Source organism: Diuraphis noxia, unplaced genomic scaffold, assembly GCF_037042655.1.
Source record: "Diuraphis noxia isolate RWA-SAM2 unplaced genomic scaffold, SU_Dnox_SAM2 contig0001, whole genome shotgun sequence".
Taxonomy (NCBI): domain Eukaryota; kingdom Metazoa; phylum Arthropoda; class Insecta; order Hemiptera; family Aphididae; genus Diuraphis; species Diuraphis noxia.
In genome coordinates, this window is record NW_028301711.1 from 88,591,821 (window position 1) to 88,609,397 (window position 17,577).

At 29.1% G+C, this 17,577-nt stretch overlaps 1 protein-coding gene across 2 annotated transcripts in view; it reads right to left on the bottom strand.

Moving 5' to 3' along the window:
• Positions 1-223: 223 nt before the first annotated feature.
• The window catches only part of LOC107168331 (protein decapentaplegic-like), a 34,095-nt gene continuing 16,741 nt past the window's right edge, over positions 224-17,577 (bottom strand). For both annotated transcript variants that reach the window (XM_089216126.1, XM_089216125.1), the window contains 5 exons: positions 3,691-3,792; positions 3,434-3,592; positions 2,922-3,126; positions 1,355-1,578; positions 224-982 (listed from right to left, as the gene is read on the bottom strand). In XM_089216126.1, coding sequence (XP_089072252.1) covers positions 582-982; positions 1,355-1,578; positions 2,922-3,126; positions 3,434-3,592; positions 3,691-3,787 — 1,086 coding nt within the window. In that variant the 5' untranslated portion in view covers positions 3,788-3,792 and the 3' untranslated portion in view covers positions 224-581. The remainder of the gene's footprint in view (positions 983-1,354; positions 1,579-2,921; positions 3,127-3,433; positions 3,593-3,690; positions 3,793-17,577) is intronic.

The window sequence follows — 17,577 nt, forward strand, 5'->3', positions numbered from 1 at the left end:
ATGGTTGTCAAAATAATAAAATTATTAATAAACTACAATGTATAATGCAATTACATTTGTATTTATAATTATAATATTTATTAAGGTATAGTATGTAGCAACTTAAAAAAAAACTACGAAAACAAAAGTTAGTAAATAATTGAAATAGTAGGAATAGCAATACCAGTAATTATAATTTGTAATAAGTGTTTGTATATAAACATATCTAAGACACAATAGCTAGGTCATGGTTATTCAACATTAAAACTAAATTATATTTAGTTTAGACTTTTTACAATGATACTTGTTTGTAAGTACTTACTTTATATATACATTATAACTAACACATTAAAAATATATATATTGATACGTATATTTACATGTGTGTATATACTGCAATATACATATCTATTTACAATATCAGTCGGTTCAGTTCGAACAACACACAAATATACACTGCAAATTTATTACGTTCATTACAAGTGGCAAGGTTGTACCCATGATTGTATCCACAATCGTAAATTACACCTATCGTGTATGTATAATTATGTATTATTATGTATTATAATAACTGCCATTGAATACCACCACCACTACCGCTCTCATCTACATCCACATTCGTCCACAGTCATTTCATGGAAGTTTTTCAACACCAATTTTCCATTGTCATCTTTGTAAAGCAATGACTGCGAACTAAGCTTGGTCGGTACGCAGCACGTATGCGGAACCAACGCCGAATTAATTGCGTTTAATCGCGTCTGCAGTAATGCGTGGTTGGACGCATTAAGATGACCTGCCAATGGGAACTTACACACCCCGTCACAGTAGAACGCGTCGTACCCACTCGGCGCCTCGATCCAATTGCTGAACCCGATCTCTTTGAAATTTACATACATCGAATACCGTTGGCAGTTCGTCTTTTTAGCTTTCTTCTTCGGCCCAGTTGAAGGGCCAACCGATCGTTTGGTCCGCCGTATCATCTGTTCCAGCGTGCTCTTCTGGCCTAAACAACGTTTCAATGACGCAATGTTGTTATTATAATCATAATTCGTCACATATTATTAAAGCGATTGACATTGTGACGTATCGACAAAATAAATTACTGTCAACAACAAAATATTTTAGGTGATAGATTAGTAAGCAAAAATTGAATAAATCATAAATAAAATGGACTCTTAATCTTAATTGTTGAGACTACCTAACCTATAATATATAATAGTAGCTTCAATAGAAGCAAGTATTTGAATATTAGAAATAATATCGTGTTAGAAGCATTTAGAAACTCCTGAACTTAAGAAAGCCGTACACGTCTCACACTTTTAAGCTGTTTGTTATTTACAAATAGCATGTTAATTATAAATAGCATTATTCTCACTTGTTCCGTCATCGGTGTAGACCAATAGCAATGTATTTTCAGGTGACATAAAATCAAACACACTCAATAAATGAGTGTGACTACCAGACTCCGTGAAGCATTGTACTAGCATACCGTGGTTTCCTTTGAAATTGTTCTTCAACAGTCTTTCAATGAATGGTGTTGCGTCGAAACTTTCGGTCTTTGAAATTGTTGATATATTAATCGATTTTGAATCGATAATTCTATGAATATAAATATGATATGAATTCAAAGATTACAAAAAAAAATAAATGGTTGTTCTATACAGGGTGTGCCGCGAGGATTTACTCATTGCCATATCTCCTAAGGTAATAACTCGTATATCATAATCTGTTGTTTTTTTTGTATTACACTCACCGGATTTGGTAAATTGAGTCCCATATTATTATTTTAGGTAAACTGAGTCCCGCAAAAAAAAATAATAGGTAAATTGAGTCCCTCGTAAAAAAATGAAAGAGGTAAACTGAGTCCCTTGTAAAAAAATGAAAGAGGTAAACTGAGTCCCTTATAAATATAAATAGTTATTGTAAATATTTACCCTGGTAAATTAATAATTCTTATAGTAATTAGTACCTATTGTCTAAATTAATAATAATAGGTAATAAATGTCAACCTTGAATGAATAATACATAATATAATAATTTATAATTATTATTACGTTCACTTTTCATTACGTCCATTATAATGTTTATATAGTTGTGCTAAATATGCTGGCAATAACTGATGGTGTACGACTGTACGTATAGGTAATATTGGAGACTATAATCTACAGTAATCGTGGCTAAATACGATAAGATAAGTATCTTATTAATACGTGAAATTGGTGTGCTTATATGCTCGCAATAACTAAATAATGATGCACGATTGTACGTATAGGTAATTTTGAAAACTAGTCTAATAATATACGATAGACTCAATTCATAACTTTAATTATTTCACAAGGGACTCAATTCGCCACTTTAATTTTTTTACAAGGGACTCAATTCACCGCTTTTGAAAAACAATAATTTAGTTTGGGACTCAATTTACCTACCCCACACTCACATAGACAAGGGCTACATGTATTTTTTTTTATTTTTCAATTTTTGAAAAAAATAAAGATACCTATCTTATAGAGTTTTATATTGGTGAAATTTTTTACCTTTCAACATTTTATTTTCATTTATTACATGATTTTTAATAATTATTTTAGCCGATAGGTAGAACGGCAAAAAACTGGTTTGTATTCGGGTGGCAAGTCCCCCTCTATGGCTAATAGATATATCCTCACGGACACTTTGTATAGTTTATAATTTATATACATAATCTATACTTGAGGTACTCAAACTGTGCGTGGTGGCCCTAAGGGACGTCACGAGTATTAAATTTTTCAGAGGAGCCATTGCATAGAAGATGAATAAAAATAATTATGATGACGATTATATAAATTATTTTATTCTAAGCGTTGTGAAAATAGTAAAATGTTGTAAAAAGATAAAGAAGCTGTGGAATAAAAAAAATGTTGAATACCTCTAACCTATACATAATAATTGTTCACCGTCCTAACCTTAAAATAGGTTTTGATAGGCCCTTTATGCCAGGTTGGATTATATCATGTAAAATTACATGAATAATTTCTCCATTCTGTAGTACTTGATCGTATTTCATCGTAAAACGAACTTCAGCAGCTTTAACCTGGTCTCGTTCTGGTATAGAATCTATATCGAACTGTACTCTATATTTCTTAGTCTTAACTTTGATTGGAGCTGATCCTATAATAATATAATTATAAATTACCAGAATATGATATTTTAAATACAAATTATTATTGCTCTAATTATTTATCAAATTTATTCTACTAAAATATACGTATTAACTCGGAGTAATATTTAATTTAAATTAGTATGAATATATTTTATTTGAATGAAAACACAGATATAAAACACAAATCATAATTTGTTTAAAATATAGGTAATACGTAATTTATATAAAATATAACAATGTAAGTAGATAATAATAATAATAATAATAATAATAATATATTATTAATATTATCTATATTCAAAAATTCTTAACTACCTTTGTTGGGATAAATCCTAGCAGTATTAGCAGACATTGTGTGCAAACCAGGAAGAGGAAAATGTGTTGTCATTTTTTGTGCTGATGTTAAGTTAAACAGATCCATAGAGGCAGTTGGTATCTTTATGTTTTCATTTATCACAGGTTTTTGGCTTAAACCTTTAAATTAAAATGATGATACAATACAATTATTTCTATTCAAACATGTCGGAATTAGTTATTTTGCAGCAATAATAAATGTATTGTATAAATTTTACCTAATTTTATACGCAAATTTTTTTCCACTTCTTCGAATCCGCCGATGACCGACAGTCCGGTTTGCAACATAGCCAACAATAATATCAGAGTAATCATTGTATCTAAATTCAAAACAATTTTTATGAATACTTATATCAATCATGAACAACCAGGGTTAGGCAATATCAAAAATACAATTATATCTTGTATCTTGTATTATGATACATAATTTTAAAGTATCTAGTATCATGTATCATCATACATTTTATACTAGTATCTTGTATTTTTTTTATTTTTTTTTGTCAAAAGATACAAGTTACTATTATTGTAAAAATGTGTACTTAATAGTACCAAGACATTTCGATTTTCGATAGTAGATAATTTCGCAAAGGATTGTATTTTTCAGTGCAATCGAATTGAAATTAACGATAACCAAAAAATGTAGGTACCACACAATTTAATAACTTGTAAATTTGTAAGATAACTTGAAAAACATAAAATTAAATTAAGATTCCCGTATGTCTGTATCATTATAATTATGACTTTATAAGTAATTATGAATTGACAGTATAGTAAATTATGTATATACGTCTTAAGTTTAATAGAAAATAAAATTCGATTGTAAATATAGAAGTGTACTTGATACACTAAATGTATGTAATATGTATCATTATACTTTTTTTTGGAATCTTGTTCAACCCTGTGTACAGCACCACTACATGTTTGTATATTATTATTAAATAACCATTTAAGGGTTAATTATTGACCTTAATCACTGATTATAAATAACATACAAATCCTAATATATATAATTATTATTGTATTCTATTAAATTATTATAAATCATATTACATTAGGACCTTGATTATCCGATCTAATTATGACCACAATGAGTTCGGACAGGCAAAAGTTCTGATAACAGAAATCTAAAAAAATATCGTTTGTACAATGAATATAGAATTATTATTGCATATTACTATCGACTTATTATACGCTTTTATCATTACACATTAGTCCCTTATATATTGTGTTATATTACTTATTAGTTATTTGTTATTACGAATATAAGAATATTACTAAATATTATATAGAATTATCATAATGTATGTATTATTATTTGTTTTAGACAAACTGATCAATTTTTATGTAACGAATTGCTGCTACGCACTAGTCGCACTAACATACTGGCATGTGTATTGTAATATTTTACGCATCGACGTTCGGATACATAAATTGAAATGAAATAACGTTCGGATAATAGAAGGTTCGAATAACGGATGTTGTGATAATCGGGTATCTAATGTATTTACGTACCTATAATAGAATAGGTAGAAGATATTGCTGCCATTTTTAAATTTTTACATTAAACAATGGAATTATTAGTATTCTAATTGAGTGTGCATAATATGATTTTGTTATTATTTATTTACCAATTATTGCGTACCCTATAATCCGTAAAAAATCGAGGTTTCACGTTTGTAATAATCGTGTTCGAAATAGCTATATCATATTTAAATTATTTATTTGTTTATATTATAATATTAATATCAGTTATGTATACATAACGTAGATATAGAATAATAAATAATTATGTCGCTTTTCAATAGAATGATATTATTTTCAATTGTTGATTAAGTGTATGTATATTTAAGTATCTACTTACAATTTTATCTTTTAGGTTATTATTAGCTGTTATGTTTCAATATTACTTACTAGTGTATTAAATTATTTGTTCATTTACTATTTTTGAGTCATTATATATGTTATTGTCATTAGTGATCTTGTTGTGAAAAGAGAGTGGTTTGCAGTAAATTTTAACTTAACATTTAAAATTAAGTATTGAAAAGGGGAAAGTAGCTAGTAGATAACTTGCTTTACCTAAAGTATAGGTGTCGAGTGTGCCTCGTCATTGAGTAAGCCTGTAATATGTATGTTAAATTTCAATTGAATTGTATATCATCGCATATAAAAAAAACTATCCTTAGTGAAGATTATTTGACAGGCATAATATTATCAAGTATATTTTATGATATTATACTGATACTTAAAAACTAAACTTGTTCACGTTAGAAGTGGAAGTTATTCTTATAAGGCATTATTTTTTTTATATATACATTTATAAAATACAATTATCTATTAAAATAACTGCTAATGAATTATAAATGAAAGGTAGATATTTAAAATATTTTTTGAAATTGTAATATTGTATTAATTACTTTTATGGCAATACCTATGTGGATTGTAATCGGTTGTTAAACACATATTATATAGTAATACATCTAGTAAAAACGAATATCTATCACCCATTTGTCTTTAATAATTATGTTTTTTTAATGTAAAATTAACTTTCACTGGATATACGCGTGTCAAAAAATAAAAATATGCATTAACCTAATGAAAACGCATACGCCGAATAAATTAACCCACAAAGAGATTCAAAATAGATGAGATATTATGTATTTCTATGTATATTTATAAGGATTTATCTCAATAAAAACACTCCTTCAACCTACGTGCAAAAACATCATTATGAGAAACAAAACTCAAGTTAAAAGTTAAAGTTAACCAAAAAGAGTAATTTCTTAAATTAAATGGTATAGAAATTGTTTATAATTATTTATATATTATGAAGTGTTATAATTTGATACAAATAATTTAATTTAGCTTAATTCATAGTTGTAATTACGTACATAAATAGTTTTATGGAAATATTACAAAAATATAAAGTGAGTGGGAAATATTCATGTTAGCATTGTATCTTTAATTGTAAACTTAAATTTCAGTAGCCACTAAGCCAACTTAAATTATTTGTATTAAATTATTGCACTTCATCAAATACAAAAATGTGATTCACTGGCCACCCATGCAGTCACTGGAGCATTGCTTAATACAAAAATAGAAACCCTGAATAAAATTGTATCAATTAAATATATTTACATAAAATTATAAACCACTAAACATTTTTCAATCAATATTCAAATTGTAAAATACAATTTTATTTAAGATAAATTGAATAATTATATTTAGGTACAAATTGTACAATGGTACTGACTACAAAAGTATAAACTACAAACCATTAATCACATAGTGTACTTATTATTCTGATATTATTATAATAAATAAATAACAGTTAAGACTTACTTGATGTAGTGGTGTATAGTGTATGTAATTAATGGACCCGATGTCGTCGTTTCAGAAAAAACCTATATGCATTCAATCAACGACGATAATATCATAATATTATGAACATAGTTGTACGACATGCCATTTGCCATTCAGCGCACCAACTAGCAGCATAATATTAATAAGAAGAGACAATTAAAATAATGGTCCCGCTGCGTGTATCTAATATATTATTAAATTAATTTTATCATGTAGAAGAGCCACAAAACGAAATATTAATACATACAAGACGTGCGCGTTGTTATCGTTGCACAAAGACACGACCAAACCGAAAAGGAGATTATATAGAAATGATGACCGTAGGGCTTCGGATGGTTTTGCCAATCTATTATGTACGAGAGTAAACATAATACACTGTATACTTCCAAGCGTGTGACCCACTGACCGACCGCGCCGCCGAAAATCGGAAGATAAACGGACTGTCGTTCGGACCTAACGTGATGAGCGGGGATCGTCGGGTCGTGTGAGTGCGTGTGTGCGTGGTAGTTTCGGGTGGGGTTAAGGGGAGTTTATGGTCAATTGGGTGTGGTTTTCGCATTTCTGGAAACCAAATTCCTTGGTGGCCGCTACGACGATTGTACACAACAACAATTATTGTGGGAATGTGGCAAACATTGCTTTGTGCCTAAAGGTGTATCCTGCGTTTTATCTATACACGTTACCGCGAAAACTTGATCAGCAAATGTCCTTGAAATCGCTGTAAATTTTAATCCTTTCTGAACATCGTCATATTCAAAGGTGATCCACCAGACATAACAATAAAAATATTGTGTAATTTATATTCATATAAAATCATGATTAAGAATTTAAAACTGAAGAGTTTTTATCGTAATATTATTTTTGATTTTAATTATTTAGATATTAACGGGTATTCAATACCTTTATTAGGTATATTAATATTTTGGCGTTAATTATTTTTCAATGGGTCTTTTTTGGCTTGCTTCAGTATATGGGTCTCCGAAAGTATTAACTAAGTACTTATGGTATATTGGAAACATATTTAATATTGAATTCACTAGAATAATAGATGAATGTCTAGAGCTGTTGTTAACCGAACATAATAATAATAATAATAATAAGATGAAGTAGAAGAATAAGATAAAGTACTGGGTTGTATAATTGAAATATTCATATAATACCTTATACATCGTTCTGTTCTGTTGTTAGGACACGAGACGGCTAGACGCCAATATCCAACTGCTTTCAAAGTAGGTAAAATATGTGTACCGTCAGCGGGTGGTCATGATGATTTTTTTTGTTCTTTTTTAACACGAAGTTTTACGAGTGGTGGTAAATATTCATTGATGATAAATGTTGGTTCTAAATAGTCTATAGTGAAGGTTGCCGGAAAAAATTCGATTAAAGTGACACAGCCACAAAAAATATATATTATATACATAATATATGTATGTATATGTGTAAGAATGTAAAATGATTTGAGTTTATCGAATTTTTTTAGGTTATTGTTATTGTTATTAAAAATTGATTTTTTATATTTTTTTAAAAACTGTTCTTAAATCTTAGTTTAGTTTCTTAATTATTTTGTAATTTTTAGATTTACTTGAGTGTTTTTTTTTTAAGAAAATTAAACAGTTATTTTTAAATCAACATCCAAAATAACCTAAAAAACACAACAGCAAATACAAATATTTCTATAGAATTGAAATCCGATCATTCCGAGTTGACGTATTTTTGTCAGGCTTTTAGGTTTAGATTGATTAAAACTAATTTCTTCGTTGGAAAAAAATATTTCATTTCATCAAATACAATGACTTATGCGGACCATTAGTTGTTTCTTGGAATATCGCACCATAGTAAAATATGCGGGTAGTAGTTGTAGCGTGCTGGACACTCACACAAAAGTTAATTTACTACTCTCACCACAGCAGTATGAGACTTCAAATGTTAAACTAATTGCCTATGATTTACTAATTAGAAACAGAGCGCTTCCAGCATCCTTAGTATAATATTATAATGCAGTAGAAGCCACTTATTAGAAACACGGATACAATCGCGTTATTGAAACAAATTGTCCCAGGACCGTACAGCCGTACATACCATGTAAACGTATACATAAACCAATCACTTATTAGATACAATTAGTTGATTGACACATTCATCTTGGTCCCAAAGTGTTCCTAATAAGCAGCTTTTATTGTATATTGATAATATATCAATTACTATTGTTTCGAAACATTCAAGTGGCTCATTATGAAGCCGATTTGTATTTAAAAGTATAACCCAGAAGTATTGAAACTTTTTCATTTCACGGCTCATTTTTGTCTTAATAATATTTGACAGCTCCCAAATTATTGGCGACTTTTTAATTAATTTTAACGGTCAATGGATACATTCGGATGATAAATAATAATAATAATGACTTTAGTGCTATATAAATTCAACTTTAAATTATAATAATCACAATAATAGATTAAAATAATATTTATACATAATATCAATTTTGGCTTAGTTATTTTATGTGGCTCTTTTTGCCAATTACTTCGATGCTTCTCAGCTCCTGGGAGTCGCACAGTTTGAATAGCTCTGGTATAATCCATCATAACAGAAAACGTCTCACGGAAATTTTGAATTTTTAAGACCTAAAATTAACTCTCGATAAAGGTAAAAAAAAGGCTATTATTAAAATTTGAGATATTATACAAATTTTTATAAATACAAAAAATCGGGCATTACATGGAACCAGATATGAATCTCCTCCATAATTTTGTTCGTATATGTTTTTACAATAAAACCACATAGTAACGCATATTTTTTGAACACGTACAGTATTTTTAAAAAGAAAACCATAGAAAATTGCGGCCTACCATGACAACTCCAATATGGCTAACGACGCTATCTCTTGAGCATTGTATCGTCTAAACGTTTCCGTGAGACGACCTCTTAATATAGACTTTAAATTATAACTATAAAAAGGTGATAACTGATAATATTTATAATGTAACTGTATGCGTTCACTCACTACTCATACTAACACATGTCTCACTGAGTTATTCACAGTATAAAGTAGCGTTTTCCAACCTACATGACAGGAGGTCCGAAATGTCAAGTTAAATATTTACGATAATGAGTTAAAATATGATTTAACATGAATATTTCTAACCTAAATAAACACAATTTTAAATTATTTGCTAATAATTTACCAACTATTTTGGTATAAATAAGAATAATATGATAAAGTTGATGGAAGCTTATAATGCCCCAATATCATTAAAAAAAAGTGGGCAAGTGGGTATCGTTCTGCTGTATAGTAGAGATGGAGAATAGGTCACTAAAATGGATGTATTAAATTTGAATGAAATGACAAGATCAAATTTGAACGGAATTGTCAGTCTAGAATATACCTATTATATTACCTAAAGTAAATTAAATTATAATATATATTTTTTGATACAACTATACAAGTAATTAATTTTTAAGTATGATCTCGGATGAGTTACATATTTCCATACGGCAAGATAAATTAATTTTTTCCATAAGTATTGCATGTAGTTATCATAATACCTTATGGCTTATATCATGCATTTGTAATGTACATTATGATAGTATAGAGCAAAATAAAACAATTAAATTAATCTAATACTAATTAGTAATTACTAATTAGACATATATAAATATCGATTCCACAGAGTACTTCAATGTTAAAATGTTGATTTTTTACCGTTATTTGAAGAAGAAATTATGGAGAACCTGAAGTTGAGTTTTTTAACCTTAGGTATAAATCAATACAGTATTATGAATTTTTAACTTCATAATTCCACACAAATATTCTCAATTTCGACATATTTGGAAACATATAACCCTTAAATGTTTATACACAAAAATTGTGATTAACGATTTTTTATTATTTTTTTTTATTTTGATAAGTAAAAGTTGTAATAAACTTTGTATTAAATTTTAAAGACTTTTTGGATAGTCAAATTTTTCATAGGCATTTTAAAAAAAAAAAAATAGAAAAATCTAAAATTTCAACTATCTATAAATAGCTTTAAAAAAATTGAAAATTGAATCGTAAATAGACAACGCTAATGTAAACATTTGGTAAAAATTTCAAGTATTTACAATGATTCATTTTTGAATTACAGCAAAATAAAAAAATTGTTTTTATCAAAAACTTTCTATGCGTAAAATACCCTTTTTTCGCTACTTTTTAGTGTTTTTCCAGACGCTTTTGAAAACTACTGGAAACTTTTTACTTTAGACTCCCCAAAGTATCAACTAGATAAAGTGTCTTTTCAAAAAAGGGCTGAAGTTAAAAATCAAAGCATTATTTATTTATTTCTACTCCAAAACGTGATGGTAGACACAAAAAAAAAATTTAGATTGAAAAAAAAAAACAACAATGTAAAATTAATACATATATGGTAGAAATATTCCTATCGTAATAAAGAATCATCGAATGTAAGTACTAAGAGTATTTAAGTTATATTTTCGATAACTGAATGAATTTTTTGCCGGTGTTTGTATGAAGGTATGTCATAGAAGTTTTATGTAATCGGTGGCCAGACCGATTAACGATCAAATTACAAACAAAGAACATGAATTCCATTGAAATGTCAACCGGATGGCCAACCTGTTGTAACGTAGTTAATCTCGATTAATGAATTAATAATGACGTCCTGTTGCCGTCAAAATTCATCGGATAATAATTCAAGGTGACTAATCGACCGCGAAACACAGGTCGTTTTATTGGTATTTGGTTGCGCTACTGTGGCTCAAATATTTTCGATCGTCTTCAATGCTCGAATCCGTTTTACATGCGCATGTGACAGGTCGCACTCAGCAATGTCGTTGTTTTTCTGTGTCATGATAAATTAAATGTTAAACTTCAAAATCGAAGGTCATAAACTATACTTAAATCACAATATACTTCACAACAGACCAATTTAAAATCAGGCCCGACGGACCAAAATGGTGACTGGGTTACTCACGGAATCTTTTGATGGTTAGACTAAACACAAACGAAAACAAAAGTACGAAAATTCCTGCAACATGGGCATAAATAAGCGCGGAATCACTGAGATATTGATGGTAGCCGTGCACCGGATCGTATTCGTTCACTTATATAATACATTGAACGAGAGAAAATGTACTTTGTGCGAATCAAACGTGGGTACATTAGTACAAGCAGATATCACGTTGAAGCTCTAAAAGACGATGGATATAACGGTTGGCATACTTTGCGTGCGCAAACGTGAGAACAGTCAGCCACCGCCAATGATTAAGCCCAACGGAAAACGATTAATCAAGAACCAAATAGCTGTGTACACCACGATAGTGAGTGTATACGACTGTGTATAGACTGTATCGACTGTGTATAGACTGTATCAACTGTATATAAACTGCGTTAAGTACCAAACAACTAGGTTGTAAAAAAGCGATATACAGTTTTACGATTATTCTATGCAGATTTAACTGACAGCGTAACCACTCTCATTAACTACATTCATACTAGTTTTTTTAAATTTTATACGAGACGCTTTATTTTTTGTTTGCCTTTGCACACATTTATCCCTCTACCGAAGTCCTATAAGAATCTAGTTAAAAAAAAAATAAAACCGATGTTCTTAGAATTGTCTTTAACATACATATATATGTATATATATATATATAAATAAATCTTACTTTCAGCATCACATATCCCAGAATCTTCAATACTATTTAGAACTTCCATACACAATTCATTGTATTGTCGTTAAAATATACATTTGGCACCATAGGCGTGCGCAGACTTTGGGAAATGTCTGAATTTTGAATTATATTGGCAGGAAATGTCAATATAATTCAAAAATACCTCAATTTTTAACTCTCTTCAAAAAAAAAAAACCATAAATTAGAATTTTTTCCTAAAAAATGTATTACATAACTACAAAACTCTTTGTTACGTTTGTGATAAACATTATGATAATATTGATAGTTTTCACTATTAAAAGTAAAAACATAAAACAAGCTATCTGAGTAGACTGCAGGGGATGCCATGGCATACCCGGCATCCCCACTGTGCACGCCTATGTTTGGCACATTCATATTTTGGATCTGATGGACTTACCAACTCGTTTAATATTAAAATATATAGAGCACTCTCTATCTGATCTCGTTGAAGTAGTTATCTATTGCAAGCAACAATTTGTGAAATAAATATTAGATTAAATATTGATTTATAATTATGGTCTGTTAAAGTTAGACTTATAATTAAATGTCGATGTCCAGATAGAGCACGGAAATCAAATACAATGCACCATGCGTTCTTTTGTGTACTAACAAATAGTTCTTACGTGTGAAATTAGACGCACATTTTATCACATTTGAACATCTTGTTCAAGTATGAAGTAAAAAATAATTAAAAAATAAAATAAAAACGGTAAATGCGCAAAATCTGATGATAAGATTAGTGGGAATCAAGATGGTGTAGGACGATTGAGAATCTATTGATCAGACAGTCCATGATGTCCAGATAGACCGTCGTAGAATTAATGAATATTTAATACTTAATCGTTCTTTTATTTAAATATTGTACAAATAATCAATTTAGCCTAATTGATATGATATATATCACATTGTTATACGAAAGAAAGATCGACCTTTTCGATGTTGGAGTTAAAGGGCTAAGGGAAATCTAATACTGATAAAATTGATGTTTTTCATTTTATTGGCTATATATTATATATAAATAATGTAAAATCGAATGTTTTAGTTATGGCTCATTCTTAAAAAAACCACAATTGATAGAGATCATAACTTATTTTTAAACTATATGATTGTAAACATCGTCAGAGTATCAGTTAGGGGAAGAATTTTTTAGGAAATAAAAAAAATTCGAGTTATCGAGTATCGAGTTTATTGCAACTCGACTGTATTAAGTTTTTTACGTTTTTTGGCATAATACGCTTAACTATTATTTTATGTGGACGACTTTTGTTATAAAAATAATAATAATTTTTTTTTTAATAATAATGTTTTTTTTTTAATTTTATACTGTAACTTGATTTTCTTCGCTGGCGGAGTCAACACTAAAATGGTACTTGTAGTAGATCTTACACTACAGTAGATTATATACAATGAGCCAAGACGTGTCCCTAACAATAGCACCCCACTAATCGTCTGATGGGCCAGTTTAAGACGTGCTGCTAACAAAAGTATGTCACTCTCAGTGGTCGATTACCATCTGTCGAGTCAGTTCAATACGTGCAATTTATAATATAAAACGACCACTATTTAATTTTATGTTTTTTTAAATATTTTATATAGCTATATAAAAATACGAGACTTTTATAATAAAATGTATTTATTGATTATAATTTTTTTTTTTTTAAGAACGTTTTATTACATTCATTATAATTCTACTCAGCTCCCCTCCCCACCATAAACATCCATATTCGACTTATCACCATAACCATCATCCCCACAGACAATCTATTTTGACTAGATATATTCGGAATGCTGTAATGCATTTAAAATATCTTATCACCATTAATTAAAATATTATGTTTCGGGTCTGGTATGTGCTGTTTTGGCCATAGAGTACATCTGATGGAGGAAATGATTGAGATATATCATGGGATGACTGCCGGTATCTTTTATAATTCTGCGGTGGGGCCAACATACTCTTGGTGAAATTCACTGGGAAGTATGACAAGTATTTTCAACAAATAGTAGAGATTAGGATACATTGTTTTATCATACAAAAATAAAGGGTCTAGGAAGGTAGAAGATCTTGATGATGATTCTACTGAAGTCCATTAAAAAATCCATAACTCGTAGAAAGCCTCAACTGAACCTTGTTTGTGACTGTTCCTCTTGGCGATCGTTATCTACAGGTTTATAATTAGTATTTATAATTCCCAGTATACGATCTTTCACATAAGGTTTTGTCCGTGAGAAACTGAAGGCCTCGGTGGAAAAACCAGATACGTCCACATTTTTCAAAAATCGTTTTTTGTTATAGAAAAGTTCAGAAAAAAAAATCTCTATCCTTGGGTGCAAAAACCGAATACGTCCGATGAATAGTATTGAAATAAAATGATAAAAATTGATTTTTAAATTTCTGTTGGGTGCAATAACCAGATACGTCCGGACGTATTCATTGAAATAGTATATATCCATTTTTTTTTGCTCCCGACACTCCCATATAAATTTTGATTTTTCATTGATTGCAATAACCAGATATAAAGAGTTGTATTTTTATACATTAGCATAAAATTAATATAAAGTTGTATTTTATTTTATTTTAATATATTTTATTGTTTGTTGGAGTCTTCTGGTACAGCTTTTTGGTGATCATTATGTATTGTTATAATGGTATCACTGTATTTAATCAAATACTATTTGATACAAATTCACATTGGTGTATTATCAGTACAAATATTTCAAAAATGAATTCTTATATCCTGGTTGTTATATTTAGTCTAATGTTGCTAGTTATAACAGATTTTATAAAAGAAATAGATTGTGTACTGTTATTTTGCAGGTAAATTAAAGGAAGGTGTATTTAATAATATAAATGGTCTATATTGTTCCCTTGCGTTATGACATAATCACTAATTAACAATTTAATTAAAAAATAACTTTATAACATTAAAATACATATTTGTATTAGTTAAAAATATAGTAGGATTATTATTTGACATACATAATAATAATAGTGGTCGTATTGACTACAGTAAAATATTTTGTATGATTAGTTGGTTGCAATAACCAGATACGTCCACAAAAAAAATTGGACGCATCTGGTTATTGCGACCATTGAAAATCTAATTGTCATAATTTTTTAGTTTTTTATAAATATTTTTATGGATATTAAATTCAAACCAAAGAGAACTTGTTTAAGTGATGTATCTTAATCTTACAAAAAGAACAACACCACGTTTTTAATTTTTGGTTCATTTCCCAATTTTATAGATAGTTTTTTTGTGTTTCCTGAACATTATATAAAATGGACGTATCTGGTTTTTGCACCGAGGCCCTATAAGCTAACAAAATAAAGATTTTAATATCAATAAAATGCAATTTAAGATTATTGCAGTGACTTTCACATGCCATGGAAATAATTTTTGGATTTTCTTCAATTTTCGTTATGGAGGGTGCTGCCTAATGAGCCCCCCACTCCACAGAAAAACGCAACCGCTATATTTATCAGTTGTATAAGTTAATTATAATACATTAGTTCATAATAATAGTATATTTATCTTATAATATATTATTATTATTATATTTAATATCAGCATAAAAATAAATAAGTACCATGCCAAACGTTGTTCAAAATTAATAATATTTTTGGAAACCTAATTATTAACAAATGTTAATATCAAGTTTTAAAAAAATATTCCGTTTGGATTGTATTATATTGCCGATCTACTGTATTTAAATGACGTCTCAAGGAAACGCGTGTAGACAACACAACGCTCATGAGATAGCATTGTTAGCCATATAGGCGCTGTCGCGGCAGGCTGTAATTTTCTACGGTTTTCTTATGAAAAATTCTTTACGCGTTTTATATAATGCCTGAATTTTGATATCCGTAAAACTTCGTATAACATTTCATGTTTGATGATGCCCGTTTGCTACCTTTTACGAGTTATTTTTAAGACTTGAAATTTAAAAAATCAAAAAATCGGGCTTCTAACGGAACCAGATTTTAATATCCTCATTTATTTTGTTTATAGGTGTTTTTACAGCTGGTGCCGAATTGATTCCCGAGCATAAATCCCACATGCCGAATTGGTTCCCGTTTGAAAAAGGTATTTTTATTAAGTTAAGCCGAATTGGTTCCATTTAAAAATAAGTGTTTTATTGGATAGCGCCGAATAAGTTTCCGTTTAATTACGCAAATTTTCCTTCTCAGTTTTATAAGCTTGGGGCTGTCAACTTCAAAATAAGATTGGTTTAAAATGCGTGTTAAAAATATATAATATATACAATTTAAAATCATTGAGGTAAACTAGTCATACACAAACGAGAACCAATTCGACTCTACCTAATAAAGCACCTTTTTTATAGGCCAACCAATTAGGCTGTACTTAATAAAATACCTTTTTCAAATGGGAACCAATTCAGCCAAAATGGGAACCAACTCGATTACTCCCGTTTTTACAATAAAATCCTTCAGTAACCCATATTCTTTGAACGCGCAAACGTGTTTTTAAAGGAAATTTTTTGCGTGAATATTTTGATGAGACGGCCACTTAAATTTTAGTAAATATTATAGTGCGTATTAGCGCAGTAGTGCCCTTTTTCTTTGTCTTATTAAAGTATACCAAAGTCTAAGATCTATACTAATAATGATCAAATTAATTGATATTTTCTGCGATCTTGATATACCTATAATACGATTATTAATTTTAATAAAAATTATTAAATATTAGGATTTCATTTGATTATATGATTAATAATAATATATATAAGTATATAATCGGAACTATTTTATCCATAGATAATTAATTAGATACTATTATTACCTCTGAAACCAAGTGAGTTACTCTTGATAAACATAGGTGCAAATAGGGGGAGGCTAAGCCCCCTAGCCCCCCCCCCCATCCAAAAAAAAAACCAAATGATTTTACTACATGATACACATTATAAATTACAATGTAATTTCAAAAGAAATATCACTTTTAGCGCGTAACGAATGATTTGATAAATGATAATCGAATTTCGATTGATACGTCGAGAACCACGTGATCACGTTAATCTAAAGAATAGTTGGTGGG